General features: G+C 51.1%; 1 protein-coding gene across 2 annotated transcripts; it reads right to left on the bottom strand.

Annotated features, from left to right (window-relative positions):
* Positions 1–3270: 3270 nt before the first annotated feature.
* Positions 3271–17431, bottom strand: CALCOCO1 (calcium binding and coiled-coil domain 1). Of its 2 annotated transcripts, XM_061415860.1 has the most exons (16): positions 17323–17431; positions 15016–15195; positions 14573–14675; positions 13446–13636; positions 11843–12001; positions 11261–11409; positions 9520–9610; positions 8410–8565; positions 7953–8207; positions 7369–7494; positions 6789–6884; positions 6334–6442; positions 5932–6134; positions 5278–5384; positions 4801–4854; positions 3271–4303 (listed from the first exon to the last, which is right to left on the bottom strand). In XM_061415860.1, the coding sequence occupies exons 2-16, from the start codon at positions 15169–15171 to the stop codon at positions 4126–4128; spliced, it is 2133 nt and encodes a 710-aa protein (XP_061271844.1). In that variant the 5' UTR covers positions 15172–15195; positions 17323–17431; the 3' UTR covers positions 3271–4125. The 2 variants fall into 2 exon arrangements, with proteins under 2 accessions (XP_061271844.1, XP_061271846.1); XM_061415862.1 differs by lacking the exon at positions 4801–4854.
* Between the last annotated feature and the right edge of the window lie 348 nt (positions 17432–17779).

Genomic DNA, 17779 nt, shown 5'->3' with positions numbered 1-17779 from the left:
CTTACAAGGATCTTAAGTTTCTCTCTTCTGCTCTAAACCCATCCTGAGCTCTGGACTTAAATATCTATCCAATTGTCTACTGGGGTCCTGTCTCCTTTGAAAGATCTTTAAGACACTGAGAATTCAACAAGGCAAAACTGCACTGATAACCTTTTCCCCCAATGTATTATTTCTCCATTTGTATTATTAATTTGGTGAATGGCATCACTGGTTATCTGGTCACTGAAAGCAGAAACCTGGGATCAACAGGACTCCTTCTGTTCAATTCCCATATCTGATTATTAACAAGTCCCACTAATTCTGCATTCTAAAGAATTCTGCCTCTTTGCCTCTTGACACCGCTTAAGTTCAGTGCACACTGTTTTTCGGCCTCGCTGATCAGCTTTTGGGATCTAAGTTTCCCAAGCAGGGATTGAACATGGACCACTGCAGTGAAAGTGCCAAGTTCTAACCATTGGACCACCAGGAAACTCCCTAGTTCTAGGCTCACTGTTCTGGCCTGGGTTATTACAGTGGGTTCCTAACTGGTTTCTTTGGACTTTCATGATCTTGCAATAGAGTGTAAGCTCTTTGAGTGTATGTACACATTCCTATCTGTTCATGCAGCTTCCTAGTGCTTAGAACAGCACCTAGCACATGGTAGGCATTCAGTGAGAGTTTGTTGAGGAAATGTATGAGTAGATGTCTATGATCCATCTGTCCAGCTTCACTTCCCACGTCATATCCAATCCTCATTCAGAGCTGAGTGAGGATCAAGATTTCTTAGCGTTGAAGGTTGGGATTTCTTAGTGAGTTCGGTCTTCCCTATTTTGTCCTGTCTGCCTGCATACACTAAGCTAACAAGTACACATTCATTAAGACTCAGCCCCCATGTCATTATCCACAGGAAGCTTTGTCTCCCCGAGTCTTGATTAATTAAGTACCCCTTCTCTCAAGCTGCATATCATCGAGAGAGAAGAAAAACTTGCAAACACATATAGCGAGTTTTGACAAAGTGCTAGCATGTGGTACCTCAGAGGATAATGAAGGGGATGAAGAAAGGCTTCATGAGGAGGTGTCTTTTGAGGCAAAAGCATGTGCTCAGAGGCATACAAAAGCAGTGCCTATTTCTGTGGAGTGGTTCTGTAAAACTGGAGTCCAGGGTTCCCCAGGGTAGGGTAGGAAATGGAAAGGCGAGTTGGTGAAGTGCCCCGACTGCACACATTGCATTGCTGTAGGTAACAGGCCGCCACTGAGCTTCTGTAAGGGGGGAGTGATGTTTGGACTCATTCATCCCTCCCCAAATACTGACACCTGAGTTCCTATTTGCTGCTACTTGGTCTGAGCCCATTCAGGTCCATCACTTTCTGCAAGAGTACTGGGAAGCAGAGGAAGACAGACGATCCATTACAGGAGGGGAACAGTAGGAAGGCTGAGTTGCCAAATACCTCACCATGAGCTGGAGAAAACTCTGATGGGAACCCAGCTGTCTTCCTTCCCTGCCTGTGCAGTCAATTCCTCTCCCCTGAGCGCCCCGTGTCAGGCACTGGCACCTGGGGTAGGAAAATCATAAGTGAGGAAGAGAAATCATTCTACATTTCCAGGGAACTCCTAGTCTGAAGGTGCAGACTGCACACCAGAAGACATACTAAGGGCAGAGAAAGGAGGGGCTGGAAATTCTAGATGCCCAGGTTGAGGGGTCTGATGAGGGACTGGGGAAGCCTCATGAAGGAGGAGAGTGCGGAGTAGCTTGGGAAGGTGAAGCAGAACTGGGCTGGGGAGAAGGGAAAGAGGTGAAAATGGCCTATGTAGCTGTGGAGGTGGGAAAGAGTGAAACTTACACTACACTCCTCAGAAGCACTTTAAGTCTGGCAGCCTCTGTGTCGATGGCCTTGTGCAGCTACCCTTGTGGCTCCTGCCAGGGTGTGTGTGGCTTTGCAGGGGCTGTGGGGTGGCAGTAAAGGCCTTGGGTCCCTCTTTCTGCTTCCCTTCCTCCTCTTTTGCACTGGGGGGGCGGTACCCTTCTAGAAGCAGGATGTCTGGGTTCCAGATTCTTCCTTCTCCAACCTCCCCCAGACATAAATCACAAGTGATTTCATTAAATGCACCTCCTGCTGGGGATGTTGGCTCATAATTCCTCTCTGATTAACCCCCACTACCCCGGCAAGTTTATAGGCCAAGAGAGGGAGGGGATAAGGGGGAGGAAAAAAGGAGGGTTGGGGGAATCCCAGGCGGGTGATGGATGCCTCTGTCAGCCCAGCTCGTATTTATTAATAGTCTTAATACGGGAAGCAATAAAGGAAGAGAGGGATTCTATTAATTAAATCATTGTTATAATTAACTTTCATTAAAGGAGGATCAATAAAGAGGAGTAGAGATGGAGAGAGGAGAGATCCATTATCTCTAATTTCCTTGGAAGGGATTCAGGGAACGAGATGGGGTTGCTAGGAGACAGCAACGTGAGAGAAGGAAGGATGTAAGATGTCACCCAGGTGGGGCTGGAAGGGGGTGGGCAAGGAAGGTTTCAGGTGGATGCAGAGAGGGAATGGTGGGGGTGGCCCATCCATGGGCCCTGAAGGGAATGGAGGGTGGCTGATAAGACAGCAACTGGAGTGGAGAACAGTGGGCTGTAGACACGGCTAATGCCGGGTACTGCCGAGAGCCTTGGTGAGCACGTGGGTCCTTAATTCATGCTTTGTGATGCTGCGTGTGTGTCTGTCTAGCCTGTGAAGCTAGTTAGGGTGGATGAATGTGTTTTTGTGTTTGTAGAGTCTGCATGTATCTGAAGATTGGAACAGAGGGAGAGAGGGAGGCAGGGTTGGGAGAAATTCAAATAATTCTAGAGATAGGTTTAGGACATTTTTTACCAAGCTGATACTCAAAGGGGTGTACTCTTAACGGGAGTAATGTCTGTCCTTTGGCTCAGGTACAGTGAAGGCTGCTTTGGAGAGTAAAGGTCTCAGCGGTGGAAACTTCACCCTACTTTCGAGACACACACCTCGGCCCATATCCCAGGCCCCACATTGCTCCACCTGGGAACAACCCTCCCCTCCCCCTCAGTTTGCCCCCTCCTGCACTGCAGTGTTCCCCAACTAGACCCCCATCTGAGACAAAGGTTCCTCTCTCCTCACTTCCCACCGGTGGCCAGCGTATCAGGAGGCATCATGGAAAAATACTGCTAGCCTCCTCCCTAAGGCATGGGGCTGGCCGGGGTGGCCCTTCCTCCCTTCCTCTTCCCTCCACCAAGGTCTAAGAGCCAGAGGTCTTGAGCATTTTTGCTCTAGTCACACCTCATGATAAGAACACATTTTATTAGAATAGTTATACATATCATATAAATATATTTGTTCAACTACTGGCAGGGGGAGAGCAATGTGGGGGGAGCTCTTATTGCTGAGGGGGGATGTGGTGAGCGAGGGAGGGCTGGCAAGTGGGGACACCTGGGACCATTTGTTCCCCCATCCCTCAGAGAAGGCACAAGTACATTATTTCTTTCCATGTGAGGACCCTGGGGGATGGTGGTGGAGAGGGACAGGAGATAAAGTACAGAAAACCTCAAAAATACAAAAGAAACCTCCAAACTTATATCTAATGGTATGGAAAAGGCTGGGTTGGGGTATGGAAGGCAGCGGGGGAACAGGAGGAGGAACCAGAGAAGCTCAGAACCGGAAGAGACCTAAAGAGGTCATGATGTCAATGCAGGCCCCAGAGAAAACTCAGGTAAACAAACACAGACCCCGAACAAAAGGGGGGGGGGCGTGCCCCAGGAATTGGCTTTGGGGCATCAGAGAGTGTGAGTGTGTGTGGTGGTGGTGGTGCAGTGGTTGGTGTGACTAACAGAAGCAACCGGAGCCAGGAGGGGGTGATTCCATTCCCCCTAGAGAAGGCCTCCTCCGTCTTGGTTCCTCCAAAACCGCTTTCAGGGAGTAAATTCAGCCACTGCTTCCAAGAAGGAACCCCTGCCTGGACAGAAGAGCCAGCTGGGAGAGGATGATGTTGGGGAGCCTGGGGTGTTTTCAGGCAACAGAATATCATGGAGTGGAGGGTGTTGGAAAAGAGGCATGAAATCTAAGTGTATGTCTATGCATGAGTGTGTGTATGTGTGTAAGTGTGTGTCTGTGTGTGGACTGGGAGTGGGGGGTGGGGTCACTCAAAGGTGAAAGGGTCCTGGGTGCTGAAAAAGAAGTGTCCATCCATGTGGTCCTCCATGGCATCCTTGTCACTCTCGGCTGGGAAGCGCTCCTTACAAATAGGACACTCCTTCCACGGCGGGGTGGCAGGGCCCCCAGTGCTGGCCTCTGTCAAGGGACCCACAGCAAAGCCACTAGAGAAAGACAGAGGGGAAAGAGAGGGTCAGCATGCTCTGCTGCCTTCTCGGCTTTTGGATCTCAGGGAGGGGGACCCACACACGGGGGCTCCCACATGACCCTGTTCCTAACGTCCTCTCCAAGCCTCTCACAGTCCCCTCTCCCCACAGCACTGGAAGCCTTAGCTTCCAGGCTCCCCCGTGCCCTCTTTTCTTTAGTCCCTGCTGGTTGCTCCAGTACACAGCCCTTCCCCCAACCCCCTGCTCTCCTCCCTCCATCTCCGTCTGCTGCCTAATGAGGCTGAAAATGAGTCTGACATCGTCCTTCATCTTCCTGCTCCAGCCTGGAAGGATGACAGCATCACCTCCTCCTTGCCCCGAGCCCATCTCATATCCAGGAGAAGCTGGGGGCTGGACGATAAAACCTCTCTTGCCTCCCTGCCTTCCCCTCTTGACCTGCGGGGGGAAAAGGGAAGGCGGGTGGCGGGGGGTGCAGGCGGGGCACAATCTGATACCTGAATCCGCCACCCAAAGGATTGCCCAGGGGAGTCAGAGAGGAGCGACAGCATCTGCGGGGTGATCAGAGGGATGCTGGACCCCAGTCTTCTCTCTGTTCCTGTCCCTGGGGGCCTTGGTCACCTCCCTTCAACCCCTGACAGAGCCTAGGCACTTACCTGGTGGCTGGGGAAGGCGTAGGGGCAGGAGAGGGGGGATGCAGGGCAATTTGGGCTCTGCAGAGGACGGTGCTAGAACAACACAGAAGCCAGTTAAAGGCAGGGCCCGAGTGCGCATGTGCATTGATAGGACTGGGGAGGGCTGCCTGAAGGCACCAGTGATCTGGGGTGCTGGGTCATTCTCTGTGTCAACACAGCTACATCTCCTTTTCTTAGCTGGGGCCAAGAAGAGGGAGGTGGTGGAAGCGCATGAGGACTGTTCACCTGGGTGCCCTTTCCACGGGCATCCTCCCTCTGTCTGCCCCCTTGAGCACTCACCTGGCCATGTCGTAGAAGGCACTGCCCAGTTCTGGAAGTAGCAGGTTGGCCTCCTCACCCCCACTCTGCACAGCTGCCATCAGGACCGACTTCTCATCTTCAGCCTCCTGGGCACCAAAGGGATAGGGCTGAGTCTTGGGGTAATGTCCCAAGACGGGGGGAGCAGAGTGCTGGGGCAGGTAAGGGACGAGCAGACTAGGCCGAGGTTGTTAAGAGGGCTGCAGTAAGAATGGGGCATGAGAAGCATTTTTTTTTTTAATGTTTATTTTTGTTAATTTATTTGGCTGTACTGGGCCTTAATCATGGCATGTAGGACGCAGTTCCCCAACCAGAGATGGAACCTGGGCACTGGGAGTGAGCAGTCTTAGCCACTGGACTGCCAGGGAAGTCCCAGGAGAAGCATTTGGATGGGGGTTGGTGCACAGGAAGAAAACGGGCATGGGAAGAGGGGGTGGCAGCAGTGAGCTATTGGGTCACACTGGGTTTTGGGGTGGTGTCTACTGGGTGGCCTTAAAGACAGCCTGGGCCTTCCTTGCTCTCCTCCAAGAGAAAGAGAGCCCTGTATAGCTAAAGCTCCCTGCTCTGCAGGCTGGGCCACTTGGGATTGGGCCTACCCCTGTCCCTGCCCCTGTTCAGTCTCTCCTCTCTGCTCACCGAGTCTGAGCTACTGTCCTCAGCTGGCCCTGAGAGTTGGGGAGCAATGGGAGCTGGCTGGCTGATGACCACGAGGGGAGAAGCCTCTCGCGGCCCCGTGGCAGGGGAGGAGCCCGGGTCCCCACTCTCACACAGGCCGTAGGGTGGAAGCCTCATGTCTTCTGGAGACTCGTCCTCCGAGTCTGTCAGAGCTGCTGGGCAGCCTGTAGGCAAGGGAGCAGGCAGAGAAGAAAGAGGGTTGGATCAGCTTTGGCTTCTCTGGAGGAAAAATATAGTTAGCAAATCAGGGACCAGGGTCTGGGAAGGAAGAAGGCAAAACACGGAGGGCAGAGGCTGCTCCCAGAGGGTCACATGGGGAGGGAGAGTTGGGTGGGGGTGTCACAAGACTGTGGGTGTACAGACTCAGCCCCACGGCGGCCTCCTCGTCCTCTGTGGCAGGGTCCTCACTCCACTTCTCATCAGCCACCTTCTCTAGGCGGGCCTCCAGCTTTCTCATGTACTCCAGCAGTTCCTGGAAGTGGGGAGAAGTGTGAGAGGCTGAGAAGGTATGAACCAGGCAGCCCCACAAAGCCTTCCCCTCGTCCAGGGTGATCTCTGAGCTCCTGAGAATTTGATGCCTTCATCAAAAGGTGGGAGGGTTTAAGGCAGATTTCCACCCCGCCATGCCCACCCTGCTTCCCCCAGCAACCCTCCCCTATCCTGCCAGGTAGGCCTCTAAGAGGAGCCATGGTCCCATTTTTAGCCTCTGGGCCCTTCTTACTGATGCCCGTCTCTAAGTCGAGAGACGACAAGAAGACACCGAGCTTCCAGCCCTCGGTCCTCCTCTCAGGCATCCAGGGGCGCTTCTGGGCTCTCACCTGCTTCTCCTCCTGTAGTTGCTCCTTTTCCTTCTGGAGCACACGCAGTGCTGAGCGCAGCTCTGTCAGCTCCCGCTTGCTCTCTGACAGCTGCACCTGGGGGGAAAGGGCCAGATGGAATCTGGAGCCTAGAACGTGCCTCCTAGAACCTGGATGCCACAACGTGGAACCACGACTCCTCATGCTTTCACTCCTCGCTTGCCCCGACACACGGGAGGCCTGACTCTCCTCCTCCGAGAGCCCCGTCTCAACCACAGGAGACTCACCCGAGTCCTTGCCTCCACCTCCCAAGTGGGGACTGGGAGGACTGCCTCTGGGCTGGGGTGCAGAGGCCGTGGTCAGAGAAGGGCCACCCTAGAATTCTCCTGAGTCATCCCCACTGGGCCCAGAATGTGTGCCGAGAGCAGAAAGGCACATGGCAGGCTTCCGACCAATGAGGGATGGGAGGCCTGCAAGTGGAATGCCGCCCACCAGGGAAGTGAGTGCTCAGCACTTCTGAGCCCACAGCCAAGGCAGAGGGAAGGGGCACTGATGCCTTGGGAGGCCCCGCCTGGGGCTCTGGGGAGGCTGGGTGCCTCACCAGGCTAGAGTCCTTTTCCCGGGCCAGTTCAGTCTTGAAAACTTGGCTCTGAGTCTTCTCCTCCTGCACTGCCTTTTCCAGTCGAAGTATCTCTGCACTCAGCTTCAGGATCTTGTCCTTCTCTGCCTGGAGATGCCGAAGAAGCAAACGGGACGTTAAGGGTAAGGGATGCCACTGGTAACAGCGCCATTCCTCACTGTGTCTCTTCTTTATTGGACTGAATGTTTTGGAGCCATTTAGAGACATCTTCCCTTCTTGCCTTCCTCATTCCTTGAAAGAAGGAAGGGCTCTGAGAGCAAGGTGCCTTGCTGAGTAGGAATGGGTATCGTGCAGGGCTGGGGCGTAGGGTGGAACATGTATCTGAATCAAGATGTTAACAAAGGCAGGTGCTATGAAGATCAGGAACTGGACACTCCTTGCAGGGAGGGGCCACACCGGGACAGTGAATATCCCTCCCTCATGGGCCCTCCTCACCCCTAAGTCCATGAAGGTTCTCACCCTTGTTTCTGTCCCCCCAGGGGATTTGACCACACTGAGGTGGGGGCAGTAGTGACCAGGAACCTGCAGATCCCCCATCCCACTACCTCCACACTCTGCAGCAGCCCTGCCCGCTCCTTGCTCCACTGGCTTTTTTCCTCCTTCAAGTGCAGACTGAGCTCAGCCAGCCTGCCGTTGACTCCGGCCACCTCCAGACGGCTGCGGTGCAGCTCGGCTATGGTGCGGTCCCGGGCTCCCGCTGCGCTGGCCAACTCCTCCCCAAGAAGGGCAGCTTTCTGCTGGCTTGAGGCTGCAAGCTCCTGGGCCCCTCGAAGCTGCTCCTTCAGGGGCTCCAGCTCAGCCTCGGGAGAGAGGAGGAGATGGAATCAGGGCTCCCAGCAGTCATCTCTTGAGCCAGGAAGACAACTAGGTTCCTTCCTGTCCCCCATTGCATCAGGACCTCAGGCCTGGGTTCTTTAGTCTTGAGCCATGCCTTTCCCCCTATTTGTTTACAACCAGCCCTGGAACGTTTGCTGCTTCCTGTTGCCCAGGGCTTTCACTCACCACCCGCTGCTGGACCTGGCCGAGGGTGTCCTTCATCTGGGCCACCTTGTCCTTCAGTCGCTGGGCCTGAGCACTCTGCTCCTCCTGCCGGTCCTTGGCCTCCTGCAGCTCCAAATTCAAGCGGCGGTTCTCCTGCTGTGCCATCTGGAGCTCAGCCTGGTGGAGGTGGAGAGGAGGTAAGGAAAGGGAATACATATTTGGGGTGACTGGGCAGATGGACCTCTGTGATGAGAAAAGCCAAGGTTCCACTCCTCAGATTTAACACAAACTCAAACTGTCAGCTCTGGCCAGCCCTTCCTGGGTTCTCAGCACAAAGCAACTCAATCCTGAACGTCCCATCTCCAGTGGCACAGCCTGGGGTCTTATGTGAATCTAGGCATCCCATGCCTCATGTCTGCTCCCCTACGCTTCCTTTTAGACCAAAACTCAACTTGGATGTGGTGTGGGCTCTCACACTCGCCATATTCCACCTCCCATTCCACCCCGTCCTTGCCACTTGTTTCTGTCCATGGTACTAACTCCGTCCCAAGTCGTTCAGGCTGGACACCTTGGTGCCATGTGCAGTTCTGTTCTCTCCCTAGCAGCCCACAGGATGGATGCTTCTCCATCCTTGGGTTCTGATGAAGCCATTTGGAAGCTTCAATATTTGGTTTCAGTTTCTTCCAAATTATGAAAAATGATGTTGGAAGACAATGTATAGACTCACATGTTAGCACACTGGAGAGCCCCAGGCACTGACATGTGCTTCCAGGTTAATCCATTTTTGTGAAAACCTCAGAATAAAATTTCAACTGTATTTTCTATTGACGTGAAGAGTGAACTGAGATTGCAAGGCAGAAGCTTAAAAATGATCATTTGTACTGGTCTGTATGTGAGACTCAAGGTATACTCAATACTGTATAACCACACACGATACAGAAACAGGTTAGCTGCTGAGGCCAACAAAACTGTCATCCATAACCTCCAATTTCAAAGTTTGGTATCCATCAAAATTATCTAATTGCTTTCATCATTTTATAAGGAAATGTTATACATCTGAATTTGTAGAAGTAAGTTTATAGTAAAACATGGGATGGACAACTGAGAGAGCAAACCAACTTGGAGCCTTACCTCGCTTTGCTCCTTGTCTGCCTGCACTTCCTTCAGCTGCCCAAGGAGCTTCTCTTGTTCCCGAGTCAAGGCCTTCACCGTGTCTCTAACCCTGTGAGTGGTGGACACAATGTCAGGTGACTTATCGGTTTCCAGAGAAGGAACAAAAAGACTCAGACTTTGTCATCAGCCCTTCTGCTGGGGCTCGTCTAGCCCAGAACACCACCTCTCTGGGACACCCAAATTCTAGGTCTAAGCCCCAGGTATCTGAGATTGCTGGCTTTGGAGTGCAGTCTGGGGGTAGACAGTTGTTCCTTCCTCTCTGTGTGTCTCTTTGAGGGAAGCTCTGCTGATGGCTTCCCAGTTGTCTGCACTCAATCAAGAGACTGGAACCCAGATTTTTGTAGACATCTGGGGCCAGTCATCGTTAATGACAAACTTTTGATTTAGGTCAGAAGTCAGCAGATGTGTTCGGTAAAGGGCCTGAGAGTAAGTATTTTAGTTCTGCAGGCTGTGTGGACTCTGTGGCAACCTCTAAACTCTGCCACGGGAGTGTGGAAACAGCCATAGACAGGATGTAAATGAATGAGCCTGGCTGTCTCAATGAAGTTTTTATGAAAACTGGAATTTGAATTTCATTTGATTTTCACATGTCACATAATATAACTACTCTTTTGTTATTCAAGCATTAAAAATTGTCAAAACCATTCTTACCTTGAGGGCTATACAAAACCACGTGGTAGGCTGGATTTGGCATGTGGGCCACAGTTTGCTGACCCCTGGTCTAGACAGTCCCTGATCTTTTCCAGGTGCTTGGTTTGATCCCAACGTTTCTATTCCATGATTTAGAACCTAGACATTTAGTATCTCCCTAGGGCAAGACTAACACATCCTAGACTGAAGAGGCCTTAGGGACCAACTCACTTTTTACTCTGGGTCTTGGATAGCATGCTGCTTTTCTCCAAAGAGTTTTTAAAAAGATATTAAATCTACCAGCACTGAATGAAAGAAACTTAATTATGTCATTTGATGAAAGAAGTGTTTCTCCTGGTGAAAATCTGAAGGAGAGGCAAGGGAGGTGGCCAATATTTGTGCTATATGGTACAGAGAATAGTTGTCTAGCAGAAGATAGAAATTTATTCTATGTGGCTCCAGAGGTCTACACCAGGACCAATCAGGAAAGCTACAGCAGAGTAAATATGACACAAGAGATAAAAAAAATGATGGCTTTCTGATAAAGAGGCCACCTTCTGAGGCAGTGATCTTCCCTCACATACCCTCTTAAATACATTACATTTCTCCCAATGCTAAGGTTCTATGATTTGTATCTGTTTTCAGGGCAAAGATCCCATAACATTTCTTGATCACCAGTTCTAACATTTCCTAATAATGAGAACAGAGTCTAATCTTATGCTTTGCTGAAGTAAAATCTGAAATCCACCCTCTCTTATCTTGCCTGGACCATTCTATCCATTCCGTTCTTCCAAATCCTGCACTCCTAGCTCCTGCTTCACCTTCGCTGCACAATAAATACTAATGATTATTTCTAAAGGTAAGGAATACAGAATAGGTTGTATTCCTATTCTGAAAGATGGAAGAGAGCTTGGCAGACAGAGATATCTTTAGGAACTGGAATACCCTGAGTGAAGTTGAGAAGGGAAGGAGAAACCATCACGCAGGTCTTGCCTGCCTGACACAGGAGGCTGAGGTTTGAGGGTCACAGGAAACGAAGGGAAGTAGTGGGGCGGAAAGGGTGCCTCACCTGTCCAGCTCCACCTCCTTCATCAGCACTTTCTCACTGATGGTCTGGATGTCCTCTTCCAGCTCCAGGATGCGGGCCACATGGTCTCCCTGTTGTCGGCTCAGGATGTCCCTCTCTTCTGTGAGCTCCCCGTGGGACCGGGAAAGCCCCTGGAATTAAGGTTCCCCAAGAAGAGAGAAGCTGAGACTCACCTCGCAATGAGTGGACTAAAGGCTTAGGAGTAGAATCCTAAGTTTGACTACCTACCCATCTACCCTTGTAAATGTAAAATCTTTTACATTTACAAGTCACCTTCCTTGAAGAAGAAACTGTAAGGACACATCCCCTTCCAGTGAAGATGGCCACCTCCACCCTATCTCAGCACTCCTATGACTCAGAGAACTGGTCTCACTACCAATTTGGGACAAGTCTCCCATCACAGCCAGTTTACTACTACTTGTGAGCCCTTCAGCCTGTATCTTTGATGCCAGAACCATTAAGAGCCCACTAACATCTCCCTTTCACTGTCTTCATTTTACTGGGTTTAGATTTTGGACCCCAGGTAGGCAGCCAGGACCTTCCCCCCACCGGCCCAGCTCCCACCTTATACTGCTCTGCCAGCTCCGCATGCTCCTGCCTGGCCGCTGCCAGAGCCTTCTCAAGCTCCTGCACTTGGCTCTTCAGCTCTGTCACCTGCCCCTCCAGCTGTAGCTTCAGCTGCATCAGGTCATTCCTCTCTTGCTGGCTCTCATCCAGCTGGTTCTACGGGGGACAGGATGAGAAGTTGGGTTCTGCCTGCAAAGCACCCGTTCCAAGGTCCTGTCCCCACCACTCTGCAGATGCGTGTCAGGGTGGGGAAGTTACATCAGTACAGCCTATAAAGCGGAGAGTCAGGGAGGCCTGGTGTGCTACCAAATCCTGCCCACCTCCCATCACACATGGGCTCCCCGAACTCTTACTGCCCACCCCTCTTCTCTTTTGTCCCCGAGGTCTTGCCCCTTCTTTGCCCAGCAATGGCAGGAACTCCTCACCTGGCAGAAGTCTTTCTCAATCCACACAGACAAAAGGGATGGCTCCCCTAATTTTACCCTATTTGTTCTGGAGTCAGACAGATGTGGGTTTAAATCTCCAGTATGATTTTTGTTTTTACTAGCTAGGTGACCTTAACAAAGTACTTAATTTCTCTGAGTCTCTTTCCTCATCTGTCATGTGATTCCCTAGCCTGGATTGTTGGAAGGTTTAAATAAGAAAAATGAATGTAAAAACAGAAAGTGGGTAGGAGTTCACCCACCGCTGACTTACGTAAGATATGAGTATCTTCTTCCCATCCTTCTGGTGATTCCATAAGCTTAGAGGGTTCCAGAGGGCAGGAGTTTGCGTAAATCTCAAACTACTCATTCCCACCTTCTGAGCCTTCCCCAGGCCTGTCCTCTTGTCTGGGGCATGGACGTCCTCCCCATCAGGCCCTCTCTTTCCCCTTCCTTCAGAAGTCTTCCTTGCTAACATCTGCCTCCTGTCCCTAATTCTTCTCTATTTGGTCCAATAGAAAAATAATACAAGCTACATATATAACTTAAAATTTTCTAGTAGACGCTTAAGGAAAATAATAAGAAACAGATGGAATTCATTCATCTAATCCAGTCGATCAAAAATGTTATCATTTCAACATGGAATTGATATAAACCATTATTGAGATCTTTTACATTCTTTTTTTAATACTAGGTCTTCAAAACCCAGTGTCTATTTTATCCATACAGAACATCTCAGTTTAGACCAGTCACATTTCAAGTGCTGAAGAGCCACACGTGGGTAGCTGCTCCACAGGTCTGGGGCCCTACCCATCTGCTCTCCCTCCTCACTCATCCTGGAAATGGGTCTCATCCTTCCCTCCCTTGGAACGTTCCTTCCCCAAGGAGCCTCCCTCCACCCTCTGCAGCTTCCTCCAGAGTCCAGGGAAGGATGAAGCCCCAGAAGGAGGAGGTTCAAAAAGTTCTTAGGAAATACTGAGTGATGCTGGCCTGTGGGTGGTCTGCTTTCCTATCCTACGTGTTTGTGAGTATCGGACTGAGACTTTCCTGTAGGCAAGGCTTTGGGTAACTCCCAATGAGGTCACAGCTGAGGCTACAGTGAGGGCAGGGAAGTGGGAGGGGCCCCCTGCATCCTCCCACACCCTTGCCCGGGAGCAGCTCTGCTGCTCTCTTCTCACCTGCAGCACAGTTGCCTTGGGGACAACCAGCAGGATGTCAGAGCCACCATCAGTCTCCTCCAGGGTCACCAGTTCATCCATGGGCCGTGGCTCTCGGAACTGGAAAGGGGGGCTCTGCCCACACACCCGGCCCTGGCGGTTCACATAGCGAAACTGGTAGAGCTGGGCTCCAGGTTTGGGCAGGTAGCTGGCTGTGGGGAAAAGTACAGACCCAGGACCCCAGTATGATGCCAGGCCCTCAGGTGCTCAGCAGACCCTCTTCCCCTTGGTGTGTCTTATTAGCCACTGTCTTTGGCTCCAGCCCCTTGCTCCCTGTTCTATAGACTGTTTTCTCTCCTCTCCGTCTCCCACAGGCTATTTCTGATCCCTGGGATACTCTTTCCCTCCTTTCTGCCTCGCCCTCTCTTTCCTCTCTTGCCCAAACCTACCCTCTTTAATAACAACAACAACAATGCTGTTGTTGCTGTTTAATTGCTAAGTCATGTCCGACTCTTTTGCGACCCCATGGACCATAGCCCGCCAGGCTCCTCTGTCCATGGGACATCCCAAGCAACAGTAGTGGAGTGGCCTGCCGTTTCCTCCTCCGGGGGATCTTCCCGACCCAGGGATTGAGCCCAGATCTCCTCCACTGGCAGGTGATTCTTTATCACTGAGCCACTAGGGAAACCCAGTAACAACACTAGTTATCATTTTTTTGAGTACCCATTATGTGCCAGGCACTGTATTAACAGCTTTATCTGTATCATTTTAAATCTTCATATTGTTCCTATAAGCCAGGCATCCCCTTTTACTGTTAGGATAACAGACACAGATAGGGTAAGTAATTTGCCCAAGGTCAAACAGCTTGTAAGTATTAGAGCTGAGATTTGACACTTTTAGAATCTAATGAGCATCTTCTTAATACGAAGCCACTTTTCCCCTCTTCCCTACCTCCTAATTCCACAGGAGGAGTCCCCTCCTTTTTTCTTAGGAGGCAGCGTTATTGGCCCTTTACTGTTCCCTTCATGTCTGAACCCCTGATGCTGTGAAAAGCCCATGATTCTATTAATATATCTGGTGAGCCCATTACCCTCTTCCAAACTCTATCCCTTTGACCCCTCCCTCCCGATTTTTCCTCTTCCTTGTACCTTGGAACTGGACGCTGGCGTGGATGGGAGAACCATCAGTAACACTTTCAGGCACCAAAGACCACACAAATGTGTGGTAATCCCGGACACAGGCAGCCTCCACCTGTCAGAGCCCACAGTGGGAGAGGGGTATGGCGATGCACCTCCCAGCTCTGGATAGTGCAAAGGGCTGAGGGACTGAATGGGGGCGGGCAGGATGGTGTGGCTGTGGCAAGGATGCTGAGAGACAGGGAAAGTGGAGGGATGCTAGTGTGTCAGGGGAGAGCAAGGTTAAGATAGGGAGAAGGTGGGCTTTGCTTACACAGATGGCCTTAGCCATTTCTGACATCCTTCTCCCTTCTTCCCTATCATTACGAGGTTGCGAATCCAGAAACCAAGTCATTCCCCTTATTCCAAACCACCCAGGACCCATAAACCTGAGCCCAAAGGGGATCTAGGGATACCTTGAAGATGCCAATCCAGTCACTGGCACTGGGCACGGTGCCTGGCGGGAGTGTGTAGTGACATTCCACCTTGGTGTTGGGAATGTAGGTCCGGGCTACATTCAGAAAGTTGACTCCACCCCGGGATGGTGCCCGGCTTAGTGATGACTCTTCCATTCTGGTCTCGAGCTATCTGCCCTCCTGTGAAACAAAGATTTAATATCCTAAAAAGTCTCTCCCCTCTACCTCTCTGTCCCACAACTCTGTCCCTACCCACCCACAGCCCTTGCCCCTAGAGATGAAGGTGTATCTGGTTTCCAACCCCTGTGAGTTACAGGACTCTTTAAAGGTATCAATCTTTGTTTCTAGGGCATTGGCCTGGCCTTTGTGGTCGGTACACATCTTGTCTCACACTGCACCCTCTGAGTCATAAGCTTTTCCTAGAATTAAGATCTAATTTCTGCTCCCTTTTCACAGCCCCACTGACCAAGCCTCAGTACCCCAGAATCTGCTTCCTGAAGTCAGTCCCTTCTTTTCCATTTCTTAATAGCCTTGGATATTCCAAATTCTTCAGCCTCCATCTCCTCACCCCATCCCTCACATCTTCTGGCTCTTGAATTCAACTTCCAACTGAGGTGTGGGCCCTCCCTCATCCTGAGCAGGTCTCCTTGCTCACTCCAGCTGTACCCAGAAATGACTTATGACACCTGAAAACAGCAGCCATCTCTGAAAGTAACAAGCCAGTCTTTGGAGCTGGAATGTGGCTGACCAATCCTGAAGCCTGTGAACTCTCACCCTCTCTTCCCATCTCTTGCCTGTCTTATGCCATGAATAATAATAATAATAATAAAGCCTGTACTCTTATCCAAGAGACAAAGGGAAAGGATGGAAATACAGGTTCTCTCCCTCAATTATTACTCCAGAAAGTCAAGAATTCTGGAGGTGGCTGCTTCAAGGGTGAGGTGGAACACTCAGTAGGAATGTGGTGCTGTGGGGAGATGGAATGCGGGGGCCCCACCCCCAGTAGAGACAGCCTGGAAGTATGGGCCCTTGGAACGGGGAAATGTACACATAATGTTGAGAGGAAGAGAAACAGTTCAAAAAGAACCTCACATTCTTTTCTTCAGGTCTTGAGCAGGGCTCAAAACCTACGGGTTTGACTGTTAACCCATCTCTAGTTTTCCCCTTCCCCCTCATTTTCTCTGTTCCCCTTAGCCTCAATTCTAAATGTCTGAACCCTTCCATCTGCTTGGACTGGTAGTTGGAGGCATGCTATAGGATGGGATTAAGAAGAAAGGTGTTCTAAGTTGGGTGAGGAGAGTTCACTGGAAAATGTGAGGGTAGAGTGAGGAAAGGTAACAATAATCAAGAGAACTCTGCAGCGGAGGACTGTGAGATGGCCCTCGTCAACTCTCATCTCCAGCCCACTGAACTGAGTCTTGTGTCAACCACAGCCACTAGTCATGTGCACACCCTCAAACATCACAAACCCACACCAGGCTTAAGTCAGGTGGGCAGGGATTTTAAAAGACAGAAACTCAGTAGAGAAGGGAAGGTGGGCCAGCTCTATAAAGTGGAGCTACTTCTCCCTCCAAAATGGAGACTTAATTGACAAGAGGTGTCTCTTTATTTTCATCTCTGAAAAATCCCTAGTGAAAACTAGTCTATGTTTTTTCCCCTTCAATACAATTCTGGCTTTCTAAAAGGGGCTGAATTGTTCTCAAAGACATTGTCCTGGGCACCCAAGACAATATTCCCCACAAAATTCATAACAGCTGGAAATATCCCCCAGGTTTGAAAGAGAGTTATGGGCACCTAAGGTGTGTATGTGTAGCCAGATTCAGGTGTTTGCGGGGGTAGGGGTGGGGGGTTCCCATCCCCCCACCACGCTGTAGGGCTCTAGAGTTCTTTGACATTCTACATCTTGGAAGGCTTCCCTCCCCACGGATCCAGCGTAGTGAAGGCCTTTGGACTGGTTGAGGGGAGCAGCGTAGAGGGTAAGGGGAAAGGGAAGGTTTGTGGGGCCAAGTCTTGCTGGGCCGAGAACGAGCGGACTTCAGCCTCCCTCGAGTTCCCTTAAGCGTATCACGCTTTATAGAGAAGGACTGAGAGGGAGGCAAGAGCCGTAAGAGGGCACCCCCGTGATCAGGCCCCCCATGAGACCAAGAACTCCCGAAACAGTGGGGATGGCTTCTCCAGTACGGAAAGTGTTAACGCTCAAACGCTCCTGCTCCCCCTTCTACGGTTCCCTTCTTTGATCCTTTCACAGATTGGAAAGTGGGGTGACCCCCCATAAGATCGCCCCCAAATTAGGCCAAGTTTTCTTACCCCACAGACGGATCAGCTGTTCCCTCACCTTTCACCAACAACAAAAACAGCACTCGGACTCCGAGAGGGAGGGAGACGAGTGGGCGCGAGGGCTTCTGGGGTTTGTGGTTCTCCTGCACTTTTTTTCCTGTTGAACCAGCGCAGAACTGGGACTACATATCCCAAGAGGCTGTGCGTAAGGAGGGCGGAGTAGAGGGCGGCCTTGGTGGCTGCCTCACCGCTGCATCCTGGGAGGCGTAGTTCTCACTTCCACTGCAGCCAACGAGGGTGTGGCCACCAAAGGACTTCACGGCCCAAGATGCCTTGGGAGGGGGCAAGCTATATTAGCGGCGACTGCTGGTTGGTAATGTGCGTGTTTAGGGGGTGGGGAGGAGTTACGGCTCTGACGCCCCTTGTACAATTCTTGAGAGCCGGCCGAAGCGTTCTGGTACACCGTCTTGTTTACTTTTTTTTCCTC

The sequence above is a fragment of the Bos javanicus genome, chromosome 5, assembly GCF_032452875.1.
Source record: "Bos javanicus breed banteng chromosome 5, ARS-OSU_banteng_1.0, whole genome shotgun sequence".
Lineage (NCBI taxonomy): Eukaryota > Metazoa > Chordata > Mammalia > Artiodactyla > Bovidae > Bos > Bos javanicus.
The sequence above is the reverse complement of the archived record's forward strand: the minus strand, read 5'-3'. Positions and strand labels throughout refer to the sequence as shown.